This window comes from Polypterus senegalus, chromosome 14, assembly GCF_016835505.1.
Source record: "Polypterus senegalus isolate Bchr_013 chromosome 14, ASM1683550v1, whole genome shotgun sequence".
Taxonomy (NCBI): domain Eukaryota; kingdom Metazoa; phylum Chordata; class Cladistia; order Polypteriformes; family Polypteridae; genus Polypterus; species Polypterus senegalus.
Genome location: NC_053167.1, coordinates 91739995 through 91758374, shown reverse-complemented (window position 1 = coordinate 91758374; position 18380 = coordinate 91739995). Strand labels below are relative to the sequence as shown.

At 35.5% G+C, this 18380-nt stretch overlaps 1 protein-coding gene across 2 annotated transcripts in view; it reads left to right on the top strand.

Annotated features, from left to right (window-relative positions):
- The window catches only part of dmap1 (DNA methyltransferase 1 associated protein 1), a 90619-nt gene that overhangs the window by 38804 nt on the left and 33435 nt on the right, over positions 1-18380 (top strand). For both annotated transcript variants that reach the window (XM_039735912.1, XM_039735911.1), the window contains exons 5-7: positions 1626-1784; positions 2962-3129; positions 11470-11655. In XM_039735912.1, coding sequence (XP_039591846.1) covers positions 1626-1784; positions 2962-3129; positions 11470-11655 — 513 coding nt within the window. The remainder of the gene's footprint in view (positions 1-1625; positions 1785-2961; positions 3130-11469; positions 11656-18380) is intronic.

Genomic DNA, 18380 nt, shown 5'->3' with positions numbered 1-18380 from the left:
AATTATTATTATTTAAGTCCCATTGGAAGATCTGTTTTAAATACTAATGAAGCAGAATTGTTGAAAAAAGTGAAAAGGACAACTGGGCCAAAGAGAGGAAACCTTCATTCACCTCCTTATACAAGATCATATTAAACGGGCGTATCAACCATACATGACATTTTTTTTTCCTTAATGGAAGCAATTTGTTTCTGGGAGCGGGACAAATGAGGCCTAGTGCAAGCAAGTCTGGGTGGGCAGAGGATGCTATACTGTGGGAGTGGGCAGGCATAGATTTTTAAAAATCTGTCCCGCCCAGACCTCTAGTCCAAGACATAAAATGAAATCCCCATTATTATAGCACTTGCTTAGGTCTGGGACTATAAAGTCATGGATTGTGCATGCTCTAAAGGATGGCACTGTTTCAGTTGGTACAAAAGATTATTTGTATTACCTGTCTATGTGGGAACACATGGGAACTTGCTCCCAGTCCAGACGTACTGGCGTGCACTATTGAATTATATTACTGCCAAAAGTCTGTGTGCAAGGAAAACACATTTTGTAAGATCAAGTGACATTTTGAGCGCAAATGTTCAACTCCATAGTGCATGGCTGCTGCAGGCCAAACATTAGCATGTGTGCTGCCGCCACCTGCTACTATGGAATGAGTTCTATTGACTTTCTTTCGACCATGTCTTATATTTCTATTGAGGAAAAGTTATTTTGCGATAATTATCATTACAATTTTATCTCCTAACCGTAGACATAAATGTTGGGGTCAGGCAGTGCAGTAAAAAGCATCCTCATTCCATCAAATGCTTTGTTAGCATGACCTCTGAAAATACTCCAGACTCTTGAAAGGATGAAGGAAGTGGATTTCTACTTTGTATTCCAGAACTTTTTGTAAGGGTTCAGTGTATATTAGATCTCGTCACTGGGCAGGCCATGGAAGGCACTTGAGTTTATCCTGGTATTCATGAAACTACTTTTGAATTAGTTGAGCAATGTGTATGAAACAATTTTGTCTCAGAATAGGGAAATTTCATCAAGGAACAGTGTGCGTTGCACCTGGTCCTATAAAATGGCCTCATATTCTTTGGCTGTCATACAACCATACTGAGTTTTTGTCTGACTTAATGACTCTCATGAGATGGCTACCCCATACTGTTACAGATTCCCCACCACATTTAACAGTAGGCAGTAGACTTTGGAGAATAAAGGCATCATTTTTCCTCTCCAAACATTAACCCTTCTGGATGCAGGAAATAGGGTGAAGATGACTGATCGCATCTGTATTACTTTTTCCCATTGCTTACTGTTCTGGGTTTTGTGCACCTTATACCAAAGATTTGCTTCTTTGCTTTGAAAACAGACATGCTGTGCTAATTTCAGACATAATTTATAGATGACACATACTGGTATTTGAGAATTAACATAATATGAACATGTGGTTCAATGTGGTATTTTCATTTTATTGTCCACCCCTTAAGTGTTTAAAGTTAATGATTTCTTTTAGCTAAAGCAAAAAATGACCTAACATCTGGCTGATATGTAGATTAATTGATTTTCATTTTATGCAAGTGTGTAAATTGAAAAATGAGCCTTGTAGCTCATTACTACAAACTTTTTTCCTTTTTTTTATCCAGACAGTGCAGGTTCCAGTATATTCTGAACAGGAGTATCAAATGTATCTTCATGACGATGGATGGACTAAAGTAGAGACGGATCACCTTTTTGACCTCTGCAAGCGCTTTGATCAAAGGTTCATTGTCATTCATGACCGCTATGACCATCAGCAGTTTAGGGTAAGCTTATGGGAAGAATGAAGATTATCTGTATTGTAATCAGTAAATTTTAGTTATCTGTAATTTTGCCAAGAAGTTGAAATGTAAATATGTTTATAGATGTATATTAAAACACCCTACTATAAATTGGTTAATTCAAATATTTCATTGGATAAGCAATATGAATGGAATTAAAGGAATAAATGTGGTTTGTCTAATAGCAGAGCTACTATGAAGGTTAAATAATAATTTCAAGGCCAAGTGGACTGCAGCAAAAATCATAGATTGCAGTTATGTTTGATGGTAAGGTAATATTGTGTTAAAAAATATATAAAATATATATATATATATATATATATATATATATAGATATATATATTGGAATGATGGTACAGTGCTTAGTGCTGTTGTTCCATCTCTCCCAATAAAAAAATCCTTTTTAGATGCTCATTGTGTAGACACAAAATTAAAATAATCACTCATTCAACATGTTTATTCTGATTTTTGCCCAGGGGAAGGGAGTGAATCCCATACTGACTCCTCACACAACATGAGAAGCTGGACTTAACTAGCTGTGTTTAACCAGTGATATAGATGAGCAGAAGCCTAATGTGTGAGCAGTAAATTAGGCTTCTGAAGTGCTTTGGTAATAAGAGGATTCTGAATTTTGGTAGAGGCAAAGACTTAGTAGAGATTGCAAGGATACGCTGAGAATGAAAGATGTTTCAGTCTCCGATTCAGATTTAAAAAAAACATTCAAAGTAATCTGAACTGCAGCTAGTTTATGTGAAAAATTGTGAAGTGAAAAATTACCAGTAAAGCTGAAGCTTGTTTGGAATTGACTTTGGTTGGATGGAGATATTTTACCAAAAGAGAGGAAAATGCACACGGATTTAAGGAAAATTGTTCATATAAAAGTGAAGAAATGTTAAATTTGTGTCATGTATGTGAAACCAAAGTTAACAAATGACAGAGAGAAAAAGCTCCCTTAAGGACAATTTATTAACCTGCAAAAAAGGGCCATTGAACTTGGGTTATAGTTGCCATAGTTATACTAAACAACTCATTGTCAACCATCAGAGTTACACCCTATTTAATATTTCTATTAATCTAAATTTATTCAGAAAATTATAATTCAGAATATTGTATGCTCAAAATATAATTTCATTATCAGAAATGTTTTGTTCTTTGCTTTTAGAAAAGATCAGTTGAAGATTTAAAGGAACGTTACTATGCCATTTGTGCCAAGTTAACAAAGATTCGTGCACCATCAGGCAGTGATCCAAAAATCTATGTGTTTGATGCAGGCCATGAAAGACGCAGAAAGGAACAGTTGGAAAGGCTATATCATCGCACTCCTGAGCAAGTAAGGAGTGTTTTTTTTATTATTTATTTATATAAACTCTCCTAATATCAAATGTTATTTTCTCATTAGTTCAGTTTTTGTTTTTGCCAAGAGACATTTTTGAAGGTGTATGGCTAGTATTGTGCCGTTTTCTGCTTGGCGTTAGATGGAGTAAATAATGGGGAAAATGTCCTTGTTACTACTACTCTCTGAACACACAGCTTTAAAAGGCACCTTGGAATTCTAATAATGCCTGCAGATCAAGCTGAAAACTGAGGCTTCTAGCTATCGTTAGACTGAAAGCAAATGTGCAAATTTCCCATTGCATTTATTAACAGTTTGCAACAATTTTCAAATTTTACATTTTCTTATTTATATTTATACATAATTCTTAAAAGTGCAATCGTACTTCACTTGAAAAGGCAAAACACAAAAACACAAGAATTTCAGGGATACTCAGTAAATTGCATCTGTAAATCACATAAGTATATGGAGAAGATAGTTCAGTTTTAAAAATTTTGGGAGACAATTTCCATTTTTTAATATAAATGAATAGCTACATGATGAAACTTCTGTATGAACCAGTGTTTAATATTGCAGTATTAATAGAGTACACAGTCAGAAGGCACTTTGCAAAACAAAAACAAGGATACATTTCAAAATATTTTAATAGTAACTACAACAGCACTCTATAGCATGTGACAAGTAAAGAACTGCCTGTTTAATATGTTAGGGAAGTGTATCAGTCTAAAAAGAGAAGGGTTTCTTCAAGTTGGTTGAAAAGCAAGAGAGATAAGGGATTCTTTAAGCAAGATTTGAAAGAATCCACTGATGGAGCTTCGCAAACAGACATTGTGATTCAGTTCCATAGAGTCTGTGCTACAAAGCTTAATGAGTAATCACCAAGAGCAGTTAAAAGGATCTAGGGGATTTCTACAAGGCTAGCATCAAAGAATCCTTGTTATCTGATGGATTGGTGAAATATAAGTCACGTTGACAGGTGACCTTGGATGTTGAAATTAACGTGTATGTAAGTCAGAAGCATTTTCAGCATTATCTTGCACCTTATAGGTTGTCAGTGAAGTTGAGGCATGTGAGAGGAGATGTGCTCATTTTGTTTGGTTTATGTCAGCTATTTAGCAACAGCATTTTGAACTTAACTGTGTTTTGGTAATGCTTTGAATAGGAAATTTTAAAAAGAATTTCAATAGTCCTGACAACAGATGAACATGACACACTTTTTTGCATTAGAGAGTGATGTGAAGGGTATAGTTCACACAGTGTTTTGTTAACAGTAAAATTATGGCACGACTACTTTAGAGGTGGTGGTTCAAAACTGGAAGAATTATCAAAAAATAACTCCAGAAAATGGAGGTCATTTTCTTTTTTGAGCAAATGCCCAAGTCTTGTTAGTTTGCTACAAATAAATGAACTCTTCCACTTGTTTTATAAGCTTTGTGATTATCCAATTAAAAGCATATATCTTTATTTCCCATCTTTAAGTGCTCAAATGTCATAAATCAACTTCCACCTCATGCCATGTTTTGGCAGATTCTGCAGCTTTTGTTTTGAGATAGACTCCTTTCTTTGTCACCTTCATGTGTTGGAAATACATGAGAGAGTGGTTTCCAGCAACATTTTAATGACTGATTTTATTTAAACATATAAATGACCACTAATGACAGCTTTAATGTATATTTAAAACATGCATCTAGTCACAGTGAAAGTAGTTTGACTTTAAAAAAAGGTTGTCTGACTGAATATTACTGGTTATAGTTGGAGTTAATAAAGCTTAGTGGGTTTATTTCCTTTGTTGGAGTGTGAATAGGAAGGATCTGAAAGTCAAGAGTTTAAACTAAATGCAACTCCACAGAATCTAAATGAGGACTCTCATTTGCATGTTGTGCCATATATGAAAAAATGAGTGTAGTTGTCCAAATAACATACTTTGTACTAGTCAGAATGATTAACTGAGTACTACCCTTTGAAATGCAACTGGAACAAATGTCAGAGCATATCTACTGTCTCTGCTGCCTAATGCCCCTTCTTTACTTCAGGTTTTTGGCTTCATCCACGTGGCATGACCTAGGTTTCTTGACCCAGATTTTACATTTACTTATTTGTCTGATGCCTTTATTCCAAGGCCATTTACAACATTTCAGATACAACAAGTTACATTTGTTTTGTTTTTCAAGTTGGAGCACAGGCAGGTCAAGTAACTTGCTCAAAGTCACACAGTGACAGTAGCAGAATTTAAACCCGTTAGCCTTGGAGTTTGAAGTCAAAAGCCTTAACCACTATACCACACAGGCATTGTTATTTTGAAGCTACTGATATGGCCTGCCAGGAATATACAAATCCTCATTGTTTAAGTGTCCACGGGTAATATTTATTTGTGAAATCTCTTTTAGAATTTTTTTTTCTAAAAATCAGAAATGACTTATTAGACTTCTTTGTCTGCATCTCACCTATTCATTTTGCTTAAATGTAAAAAGGAAAGAAATAATATACAGATACATGATGAAAAATATGAAGTTCGGGTTGTTGGTATATCCAAGGCATTTAATATTTTTTGGCATACGCAATAATATTTTTATTTCCATGTGAATGATAAAATGTTGTAAATTACCTCTTAAATGAATACATCACAAAAAGATGATTTTCACATAAATATCTTTATGGAAAATTGGAATGCTACTTTTAAGTTTGGTGGGTAAGCTTTATTTTATACTGCAGCTTTTATAGCATGCACCCAATGAGAGCTTCATTGCTATGTAAATAACACTAACGTCTATGTAATATAACCTTCACTAACTTGAAAAGGTTGTCAGTTTACTGTCGGGCACAGCATTACCACTCTTCATGTATTTTGTGTATCATATGAGCTCTACCATTTGCCATAAAACATTATAATGTAAGTACAGTATAAGTAAGCCTTTTTAAACCTAATTTCTTTATCCTGGTCAATAAATTGTGTGCAAGTCTTTTTAACCTATTTAAATTCATTCTGCTTTAAAGCTTCTGTCATTGCTCCCCATGTGTAAATATGTATATATTTCCAGTGATTGGGCCAGGATAACGTTAATTATTGCTTACTGTAAGTGAATAATCAAAATTTGGGATATGCAATGCTATTTACATGTTACTAGATATACAATTAATCCTTAAGTACTGTGCTTAGAACAGGTTTCCATTTGTGCAGCTGCTGCAAGACTTTTTAAAGTGTACAGCGTTAGTTCTACTACAAATAGGAGGCAGGGTAGGCAATTTCTTCAGGTTTACAGATATTTTAGTAACGGTAGTTTTATTAATGAAAATTATTTCAAATGCACTTTCAATTCACAATGTTTTATTAATTTATCGATATTCTCTTCAGTGCTATTCGCCTTTTAGTATTATAAAATGTATAGTTATTTATTAAGCAGAAGGGCCAGTAAATGCACATAGTTTAAGGGAATACTAACAAGAACCACCACTAGATGGCACCCACTCCATATAAATGTACACATGATGTGTGAAAGTAAAGTTTATAAGAGCTGAACTGGTTTACATGCCACAAAAAAGATCTTGGGCAGCTTTGATCTTACTTTTTATTTGTAACTAATTTGGAGCTAAATGGGAATCTAAAATTTTGGACTGAAGAATTAATAGACGCAAGTGTATGTAATTGGTTTTATGCACAAATACTGTTGACATTAACTGTAATTGACTGTATTAATAATATAGCAGGCTTTTTGGAGAAGGGTGTACATTTAAAGGCTTATGTAAAGTCTAAGTCTGCATAACCTTCTTGTGATGCAATATACCTGCTAACTGTTCGTGGGGCCTTGACAGTGTTACTATGAGGAACTTTAAAGAAGGGGATGGTTTTGAAGGATTCACTCTGTACTTGCATTGGCAAAAGTTATCACATTTACTGTGTGTATTTTTTTTTTTTATTTTGGTTTGTAGAATTGGAGAGTACTACATGAGAGTGGACCCAACAATACCTAGAATTGGTCAAACACATAGGGGTTGTCTGCCAATAGTCATTAGCAACACTAGTAATTTCACATCTCTACTTTTAAATTCATTCAATGCTACATTGATTAAAAAAAAGGTGTACATTTCTATGAAAAACATGGAAATTTCTGGGTTTGTCTAGATATTTGGCTTATAGTTTATGTAAAAGATTCTTTTTGTGCATTTTTCGTGGTCTTGGACATCTTTGGGGTGAGACACATTTTTCTCGGCCTATCCATGAACTCAATTCAGCTTTTCTGTGTTATCACCACCTCCACAAAAACATCTGTTTATCCATTCATTCTACACCTTTTTCTCTACATGCCCTTGTTTGTTTCTTTTTTCAATTCAACTAACCTCCTCCGCAACAGTCCTTTCTCTGAAATCTTCATATTCTCTTCATTTTTATCTCTTTGTCTGCTTCAACCAAGAAAGCAGATTATGCTTTACCACCGCCTGAATCATGCTGGTCAGAGTGTAGCCTTGTGTTCCCTCATTGAGTCACCAGCCCTTGCCAAAGTTCATTCTTCTTTTCTCTGTCTGTCTGTCTGTTTTGTGTCCCTTGGCTGGGCTTACTCAGCCTTTACTTTGAAATTTTAGCATTGGGCTTTCTAAATCTTATTGTTTTAACACTGCCATTAACTGTTACTCATCATAAAGGCCACAGTTATTCAGTATCTAGTATTTATTGCTAAATTGTTGTAATTTTAACAAGTTTTTATATAATATCAGACTATTAGTGAATGGATGATTTTGTGTGCTCCCAGTTCGTGCTCCTCACTGTTGTAAAGATGATGTTGTTTTTTTTTTTGGGACATTCTATTGGGTTCAGCAGAACCATCATGCACTGCTATTAATTTCATTTTGATAATTCCGTTCCAGTGATTCTGCAGAAGTGTTTATTTTACATTTTCTTAACTGTCAGTCTAGAAAAAGACACAGTTGATTTCAGCTTTCTTTTCCCTGTAGTTGAGCAGGTGTTACAAGATGAAAAATGTACTCCTGTGTTCATCTTCACAGATGCTGTGGGCCTAGTTTGTTTTTGCCAGTGAAAAGACGTGCCGTCAACAATTTTCATGTGGCTCAGTGATCACAGTTTACTTTTAATACCATTTTGAAAACACTGTTTGTAAATTCACTTGTAATGGATTTATTGTCTGATGACTCTGGCATTCTAAATTTTCCTCAGGTCCAGTAGAGGGAAGAAAGCAAAACATAAACTGTAATTAAGTTTGTTTTTTGCTTTGTTCCTTTGTAACTGTCCTAGAACCGAATAGTTTCTCTTCTGATTTAGGGATGTAGTCTTCAGAAACACATACAGTCGTGGCCAAAAGTTTTGAGAATGACACACACATTGGTTTTCACAAAGCTTGCTGCTTCAATGTTTTTAGATCTTTTTGTCAGATGTTTCTATGGTATATTAGAGTATAGGGTGGTCCAGATCTAATTATGCAATTTTCATTACAGTACAACTTACTAAGTTTATTACATAGAAAATCACCCGGAAAAATCCCGAACTATCAAGAAGTGTGCGATGTGACGAAATGAAGAATCGCCTTTGCGCCAAACTGGAATCTTCCCAGCAAAAATCAAAGTCACCTAGACGATCTGGATCTGCATAATTAGAACTGAACCACCCTGTATAATTACAAGCATTTCATAAGTTTCAAAGGTTTTTATTAAGCAGTTACATTAAGTTTATGCAATATTTGCAGTGTTGGCCCTTCTTTTTCAAGACCTCTGCAATTTGCCCTGGCAGCGGTTATAAACTTCTGGGCCAAATCCTGACTGATAAAAGCCCATTCTCGCATAATCAGTGCTTGGAATTTGTCAGAATTTGTGGAGGATTGGCCACAAATTCTCATTGGGATTAAGGTCTGGGGACTTTCCTGGGCATGGACTTAACATTTTGATGTTTTGTTCCCTGAGCCACTTAGTTATCACTTTTCCCTTATGACACGGAGCTCCATCATGCTGGAAAAGGTATTGTTGGGCACCAAACTGTTCTTGGATGGTTGGGAGAAGTTGCTCTTGGAGGATGTTTTGACATCATTCCTTATTCATGGCTGTGTTGTTAGGCATTATTATGAGTGAGCTGAGAGACACCCCCACACATGAATGGATGTTTTACTGTTGGCATGACACAGGACTGATGGAAACGCTCACCTTTTATTCTACGGACAGTTCTTTTTTCTGGATGCCCCAAACAGTCGGAAAGGGGATTCATCAGAGAAAATGACTTTACCCCCAGTCCTCAGTCATCCAATCCCTGTACCTTTTGCAGAATATCAGTCTGTCCCTGATGGTTTTTCTTGGAGAGAAGTGGCTTCTTTTCTGCCCTTCTTGATACCAGGCCATCCTCCAAAAGTCTTCGCCTCACTGTGTGGGAAGATGTACTCACACCTGCCTGCTGCCATTCCTGAGCAAGTTCTGTACTGGTGGTCCCACAATTGAATCAACTTTAGGAGATGGTCCTGGCACTTGCTGGACTTTCTTGGGCACCCTTCTTCACAACAGTAGTGGAAATTAGTTTTTTGGGGTTAAGTTCATTTTCATGGCAAAAAGGGACTTAGCAATTAATTGCAATTCATCTGCTCCCTCTTCATAGCATTCTGGAGTATATGCAAATTGCCATAATAAAAACTGAGGCAGCAAACTTTGTGAAAATGTAATATTTGTGTCATTCTCAAAACTTGTGGCCATAACTGTACTATGTGCATGTTAAGGGTTATGGGACTGGCTCTCGATAAGTAGGCACTGGCCTGGGACACCAAAATGTCATTTCATTTACGATTGGGAGGGCACTGATCTTCAAGCGGGAAATCAAACCCTGCCTGTCCATTTCCTATGCGATCGCGATGGTGCCATTTTACAAGGGCACACCCCCTCTCCATTCCTCGATTTGAGTTATGGGTTTGACCAGATGAATCTAAAAGGATGCACGTCGGCTCTATATAGAATAAGTTGACTTTTATAACAATTATTTAGATTAGTATTTGTCAAAAGACTATCTCTTTTGTAACCATAAATTGATATAATTATGACAATACAGTATCTTATTTATAGGGAGTATTATAAGAAGCATTCCATGGTATGATGGAGTCGAGATATATTATACTCCATTTTTGTATTGTGTTCTTTGAAAAGAATAGAACAGTTTGCCAAGAGCACCATTTTAATATGTTTTTATTGTTGTTCTTTTTAGCAGGTTTTGTCTATTTAAGCAGCCTCTCTCTCTCTTTACAGTCTGTTATTAGATTGTGAATGTAGACAACCACTTCATGTTAGGACCATTTCTTACATGTAGACATGCTCTTCATTCTATGTTTTAAAATAGTCTGCATTATTCATTTGTAGATTTATTTAAGAAATGCCCTTCTCTCACATTTACATGTTGTAAGTGAAAAAACGTAGTTTTCATTGACATCCTATGGTGGTGCAGACACTGTGTGTTGGAACAGCTACAGTTTATTTAAAGTAGGAAGACAGGGAAGGGAATTTTATATAACATTATGAGCTAGATTAGATCTTCTAAATATGTGTCAGGCAGCTCATTTATTCCTTAATTTGGGTAGATACACATTTTTTATATTTACAGCATTATTTAAGATTTAATCTGTTTAAATGTGGCTATTTTTTTATCTTTAAATTAATCATTTGTTTATAAGAAAGCAGGCATATGAATCTTTGATCAACCAACTACATATAGTGTGTTATGGACATTTTTCAAATGATTAGTTCTGCCTTTTTTGTGTTGTAACGAGCGATTGCAATAAAATGTAAACAATTACCTTATTTTGAACTAAGAGTATTTACTATTTTAATGTATTTCGAATTTACTGTCATTACAGTGTTCATTAAGTGACAGAAATTGAACATTTATTTCCAGCTCTGGAGAGTTATCCATTTTAGAAAATGACCTTTATTGGAAACAAGGTGTTTAAATGTGGCTGTGAATTTAGCAGTGTTAAAAAGGTGAGGCTGTATTCTCTAGCACCTCTGATCTAGCCAAAGGGGAAAGATTATTGGAGAATTATTTATAGCAGCTCTAACACGGGCAATTAGAGCTATGCGTTATTATAATGATCTTGTGTGTAAACTGATTTACTTTGAAACCTTCATTAAAGGTTTGCCTGCTGAAGTATTGATCTTGTTTTTGAAATGTATTAAGTGCTGCTTAAGAAATGTACCATTTTAACTATCTGGAGTCTACGTTGTTGTCGTTTCTGTGGTAAACTGGTTTACTTTTTCTTGAAGGTAAGTCATTTTTTGTTTATTTTGGTTTATTTCCTGTTTGTGATGAATTGTTATATTCACAGTCTCTAATTTCCTTTTGTAAATGCTGTCTGTCTCCTGCAGGTGGCAGAAGAAGAGTATCTAATACAGGAATTGAGAAAGATAGAGACAAGAAAAAAAGAGAGGGAGAAGAAGGCACAAGACCTGCAAAAACTCATTACAGCTGCTGACACCACTACAGAGATGCGACGTGCAGAACGCAAAGCTACGAAAAAGAAACTACCCCAAAAACGAGAGACAGAAAAGCCAGTGAGTCATCTACTTTACGTAGACCATCTAGTTGAATTCTACCATTCTTTTATGAAAGCTACAACTAATTTACTTAGAGGTAAATCAAAAATAAAGACATTTTCTGAAATTAACACCCAATGTCAGAACACATACACCCAAGATAGTCACTCTACTAATCTTGCAAGTATTACTTGGAAGTAGCTTCAACTCCATTTATACAGTATATTATTGTTAACAGGGAACATGTTGATGCTGCTTTCCAGTCGCACAATTGTTATAATTTTTGTGATTGGGAAAATACAAACCCTTAATTTCATTGCTTTATTTGTACAATCCTGCGACACAAGTCTGATATGTACTTCTCATACTTTTTTTTTTACTTTACTACAAATTGCATACATGTATATGCAGCTTTTATCAAGTGGGTGGTATAAAATCTGTGAAACAGCCTCTATATACATGTTAGCTGAATCATTTATTCAAGATGTACTAAATATATTAAGCCTTAATTAGAACACATTTTCTCACCCCTACCCATTGTAATAATGAACATATGCTGTTGCCTCAGAACCATTTTCTTACTCATCCTGTTGACTGGTCGCTCTGTTTTACAAGAGTATGCCCATTTTTTTTTTCCTTATACCACATTAGAGCACTGCCCGGTTATGGGAGGACAGATAGAATTTCTGCAGAAACTAAGTATCGTTCACCTATTTATGCTTCATAAGGCAGCCCATAATAACAAATTCTGAGTGCTTAATGTAGGCATCTGTACCCTTTGTACCTGCTTCTTAGTTGTGCTTTTCTAATTATTTTGCTACACCATATACTACTTACCTGTAGTAGCAAACCAGTTTGGCATTTACAAGAGTACAGTACATTAAGTTAGGAAATGTGTTTTTTAATTCATTACCTTTTATAGACTAGGCATACAATTGCAGAGAGGTTTGGATAATTATGGGATCCTTCATGATTATCTGGTATGAATTTGTAGATTCTCACACCAAAATGAATCACATCAGAGTCCACATGTTTGGTGCAAACCCAGTTTTAAATGGAGCATTCACTTTTTAAAGTAGCTCAAGCTTAAAGGATAGCAGTGTAGAATTTGGAATAAACTTGAGTTTAATGTAGTTTCTATAATAAGACCCATTGATTTACAGAATACAAACTTTTGGTGTTATATTTGTTAAAATTTGTAATTAAAGTAAAATTGGGTGTAAAGGTTTAAAAGTAAGTTACTCCCAAAACAATAGTCTGATTGAAATATCTTGCAGAAACGACATATGGCTTTAGCTGACATTACAGTACATGACTTTTCCAACTTGAGCACTATCATTTACATTCCGTAATCTTGAGAAAATCGCTGCAAGTTGTAGACAGTCACAACATGTCTATTGACCATCAGTTTCATAGTGATACCTGCCATAATTCAATTGTAGCTCTCTATGACTTGCTATAGAAAGCTGCCAAAACAGTAAGATGGCTCTTGTGTGTGTGAGAGCTGACCACTAATGAACACACGACTGAAAGTGTAGCATATAGAATTTCCACAGATAAGACCTGGCTTCAAGTGAAAAACCTGTGCACACAGAGGAAACGTTAATTGAACTATGGAGCCATTAGAAATGTCTGTTTATTTGAAAGAAAAAAAGATGGGCTGAGATTGTGGCTGAACTTGACATAATTATTCACTAGGCTAACTACAGAAGTTCACATCAATTGGCTACCAAAATGAGGTGATGTGGTGATATTTTTGCAGTGAAACAGGAGACTTAGAACTGTGATGAAAAGCTGTAAGGGAACTATTAACCAGTTGCCCCCTGCAACCAAATGCATAACTACAGATGACTATTGACACATACAGTATGTATGTAAATATTATGTGATATCTCAGGATCAGAGGTTTTCAGCTTTTTCTCTTGAGGTACCACCTTCAGGAGTTGGCTTGTTTGACAATACTCATTGCATTATCCAACATGCATTACAATTGCAAAGTCCGAAGAGCTCAGTGCAGATGTGAGGAATGTCTCTCAAAGCCATTTCTAAACTTCAGACTCCAAGATCATCAGTTCAAAGAATTATTTGGAGTTGTAGTCACTAGAAAAAATCATAGTGGCGGTAGCATCATGATCTGGGGCTATTTTGCTGCCAGTGGAACTGGTGCATTACACAAGGTTGACGGTGTGATTTCCATAAGGTCAGTAACCCTTAACACACATCAATGCTAGTTTTGGAATAGCTAAGTCAGACTAGCATTAATCATTTCGAATGTCCTTCCCAAAGTCTGGATGTTGATCCCATTGAAAATATATAAGCTGTACTCAAGACAGGCCCATGCCAGGAAACCAACACATTTGGTTGAACTCAAACAATTCTTCCAGGAACAGTGGTCAAATATCCAGAATTCTGCCAGAAGCAGAATTTCGGGGTGAAATGTGCTAAGAGATGTTTAATCAAAAATTAGGTGTATTGTATGTATAATTTAGACCCTGTGAAGGATTTAGAAATTAAAACTTGTGTGCTAACTTTCAGTTTTTTTTTGTTTTTGTTTTGTAATAAAGATGTATGCTGTACTACCATTCTGCCGCATTAAAAAAGAACAGTTGTAGAGGTCAATGAAAGCCTAGTACTGCCCTGACATTCATTCAGATATATGAATGTATATAAACTTAAACACCACAACTGGCTTCATTAAAAAAAAAAAAGTGATATTTTTTTAAAGGGTTATTATTGTCAACATCCGGTTCCAGTTTTGATAGCTTTAAGCACATTAGTGCTTCCATAACTCCACTAAATAAATGTAGTATATAAATTATTAAACAGTAAAACATTAACATGTAAGAAGTAAAGATACATTGAGCAGTACTGGAGTGCTTTTGGGTAAAGAACATTTTAAAGGCGCTATAACACAACAGGTAAGTAGCACTAACAGCATCTTAAATGTATTTGGATCATCTATCAGTAGCAGATCCCTTGTGAAAGGCAGTAAAACATACATGTAAGAAGTAAAGATACATTGACAGTACCGCTGTGGTATAGAAATTACATTTTCTATGCGACCTTGCAAATTTCTGCCTGACAACCTTGCACTACGTGCCTGTGATTTATGAGAAAAATTATTCTGAGAAATGTGGACGCTGCCCTTCCGTGCTTAACGGGCAGAAGGTCCAAACAATTCCCAAGTCCAAAACTTAACATGAAGAGGTCGGTACATCTTCTTAGATGTAAACCCTCCATCTTCTTAAAAGAATTCATCACAAAAGCAACCTTGAATGTTGCAGGGTTTTAGTTACCTGAACTCACCTTAAGGGACAGTAAGTAGTCATGCAGCGCAATTTACAAAGAGACTTTTGCTTCGATGGCGCCGATCACACTCATTCGCAAAGATTTCCACTCTCCCAGGAGCCGACGGGGCACTCGAAGTGTCACAAACAGTGCGAGAAGCGAGGACGCCGCCCGAAACTGAAGCTCTCGACCAGGCGGAGCAACTCGACATTCCACACCTCCGAGCATCCACTTGGTTCTCATGACCCCTCGCCGCTGAAGGCGGTGTAGTCTTCACATTGTTTACAGCTCGATGCAGTTAAAAAGTAGAAAGACGCAATGCTGTTTTCCCTCATCTCTTCTACTATCAAGTAATGGCAAGTAAAAAAAACTTATAATGTGGCAGTTTCCATGACAGTCACGCGGACGAATAAGTAAAACCTCTCTGTCAGAACATGCATGGCGGCGGACGGCTGAGCGCTGGAGTCCAGAGTGGAGGGCTGGGAGAGGGTGATGCGGGGCGCACTTCTATGGGATAGATCGGCGTGTTTGTGTTAACTTCTTTTCAATATCAGTAAAATAACTCTAACACAAATAATAACAATTCGTAAGGATGACATAAAAACAGCGTCCACAAACTAGGTGATTAGTTCCTGTATTATAATATGTTCTGTGGTCATACATAATTTCCGTTTCGTGTGGTCATACGTAACTTCAGTTTCAAACACAAAAAGAATTATATATATATATATATATATAGATTTAGTTCTCTTGATTTAGAGGATGTATTAGAAAAGTGATTAAATTACACCAGCGAAGAGAAAATGCTGACTTTATGAAGAGCACCAACAGCAATTTTTGGTTGTGGCTTTATAATGGAAAGTAACATTGCAAGTACAAAGTTGTGAACTTAATCAGCAGGTTAGAAAATGGATGGGTGGTTGTACTCAATATACTACTTAAAAACACATACACAAAATGTGTTTTGAACGAAAGGCTACAAATAAAAGGCGTTAACTTTAAAAGAATTGTAGTTAAGTTAATATGTATTATTTCCACCTCACTCAATGATTGGATGAGCCTCTGCTCAATGTATTAAAGACTTCTATTTGACTGAGTAATTAATATCAAATCTGTCCAGTTTGTGAAGAAGGACTCAAGTGAAGATTCTGATTGGCTTCACTAGTCCTGAATGTTTTTCATTGTGTTCCTAAGCAACTCCAAGGGAGAGGACAAAGTAATTGAAAATATCTCTGCATGTGACATATGGCTAAATATGTAAGTCATCCTCCCAGCACAGTTTGATTTGAGTATATTGGATCATTCCATTTCAAGAAATTTCTCAAATTGTGTCAAAGCCTAACTCATTATTTACTTATTTATTTGTCAAAAAACTGGACATTTTTACATAAAATCATGGAAGTGATTCTTGGAATGTCAGAAGTCATGCATAAAGTGAAAGTTTTATTGGGTTCATATGTAGTGCTGAGCTTTGTGATGCATTCTCCTTGCCAGCATATTGATGGTGGTATAACAAAGCCATGTTTTCATACTTGTCCTTTGTCAGCTGAGATTTGCAAACTATAAATAGAGCAAATGGTTTAGAAACTAAACCTCTATAAACTTGTGTCTGCTGTTAGGTGGGTTTTGGTTCATTGTGGTTTTCTGCATGAACTGAACTGTGTCTGCTTTTTTTTAACCTTTCTAAAATTCGTAATCTTGGCATTTATTGAGCAGCTGGTCATACTAGTTAGCTTCCTCGGTTAAATATAATTTTAAAAACATGCCTGAAATTAAAGCTATTCACTCCTTATAAACATTTAAAATTCAATAGTCTGAAAACTTGCACAGTGAATTTATCAATCATCTTGAAATGTTCCATGATCACCTCTGGTAAAGTTGTTATATGAATGATGTCATCACAAAACATGGCACTCCAATACATTAAAAATGCACTTTTTTAAACACACTAGTTAAGGTTTGGACTGAATTGGAAAGCAATTAATTACACATTTGAAAGAGCTCATTCTTTTAAAACTTAGCTCCACGGGTTTAAAGTAAATCTTTTCTGATTTTCTTATTTTGAACAGGAGAAAGCCATATTACAGATGACTTCTTTAAAGATATGTTTTTGTTTTCATGAATGTATATAAGTATGTCCACACACAAATGCAGATTTGTTTAAAGGCCTTGTAGACAAGGATTCTGTCTCTAATTTAAAGCTGCAGATGTTAAAATACTTGCTGTTAAGGATTTAGAACAGCTGCTTTAGATCTTCCACAGTTGGGTATATTTTTTAACTGTGCCTTGAATGTCTGCATTAAGGAACACTTTTTGTACCTTGATGTTTTCACTGCCTATGTTGGTTTTGCCAATGAGGTGTCCATCTTAATCTTGGGGAAACTCTTCACAAATTGTAGTTCTCCCTGACATCTGCAAAGCAGTTATATTTCAGGAGAGTAAATCCTGGATGTACTGGCACTTAAAGTGGGTTGTCCTACAATGCCAATTAAATTAATAAAATTCAAGCTGCTTTAGAGGTGGAAGGGAAAGGAGTATAGTAAGCATTCATTAAACATCACTGAATATTCAGCTTTTATGATTGATGTACAGTATAAAGTTTTTTTTTTTTTTTTTTTGGAAGAAACATTTTGGATTTTGCAGAGTACAGTACTTGCCCATTATATATTGTTGCCACTCCAGTAAGAATATATGTGTTTATTTCCTTGGAACATCTGAGAGAGTTTTTAACCTTATCAAAATGTTGGCATCTATTGAACATCTGTTGAAGAGCCACTTTTTAGTGAACAGTACTGTATTTGGTCTAGTTAATTAAAAAAATTTCCCCATCATGTACTTTCTGGTTCTTTTGTTTTAAGTGCTTAAAAATCAGCATTTAAAACTGTTGTGCTGAATCATCGTGCAAATGCAATAATGGCATTAAACAATAGCTTTGGAGATAATTGATGTACAGTAACATCTAAAAGCAGTTCATATTTCTGTGTGTGGATTAACAGTGTGTTAAAACAGCAGTTTAAGTAGATATTAGTAGACCATTTTGTCGCAGAATGTTTTTATGGCAGTTCAGTGATAACTACTATAAAAACAAGCATTGTCGGAGTAAGATCTGAATTACCTGCAGTTAGAGTACAGGTCTAATTGTTATCCATGCACTGTTTAAAAGTAAATTTTTGTTGAATGGTTTATGTATTGCTTTTTGTGGGTGGAAAGGTTCGTAAGGCAATTTGACAGTATTTAAATAAATCTTTTTGCCACCCATCTAAATATTGTCTCTAAAAGAGTATAGATAATGTACTTTTGCAGGTAACAAAAGATTGATAGGTTTGACCGAAGATGCCAATTGAAAACAAATACCATTGTCCTTATTAAACTTAAACAGTGCTATCCTCTAAAAAATAAAAGAAGAATTCAAATATCAGTCCGCCAAGTGAGCAGAGCTTCTTAAGAAACAAGCT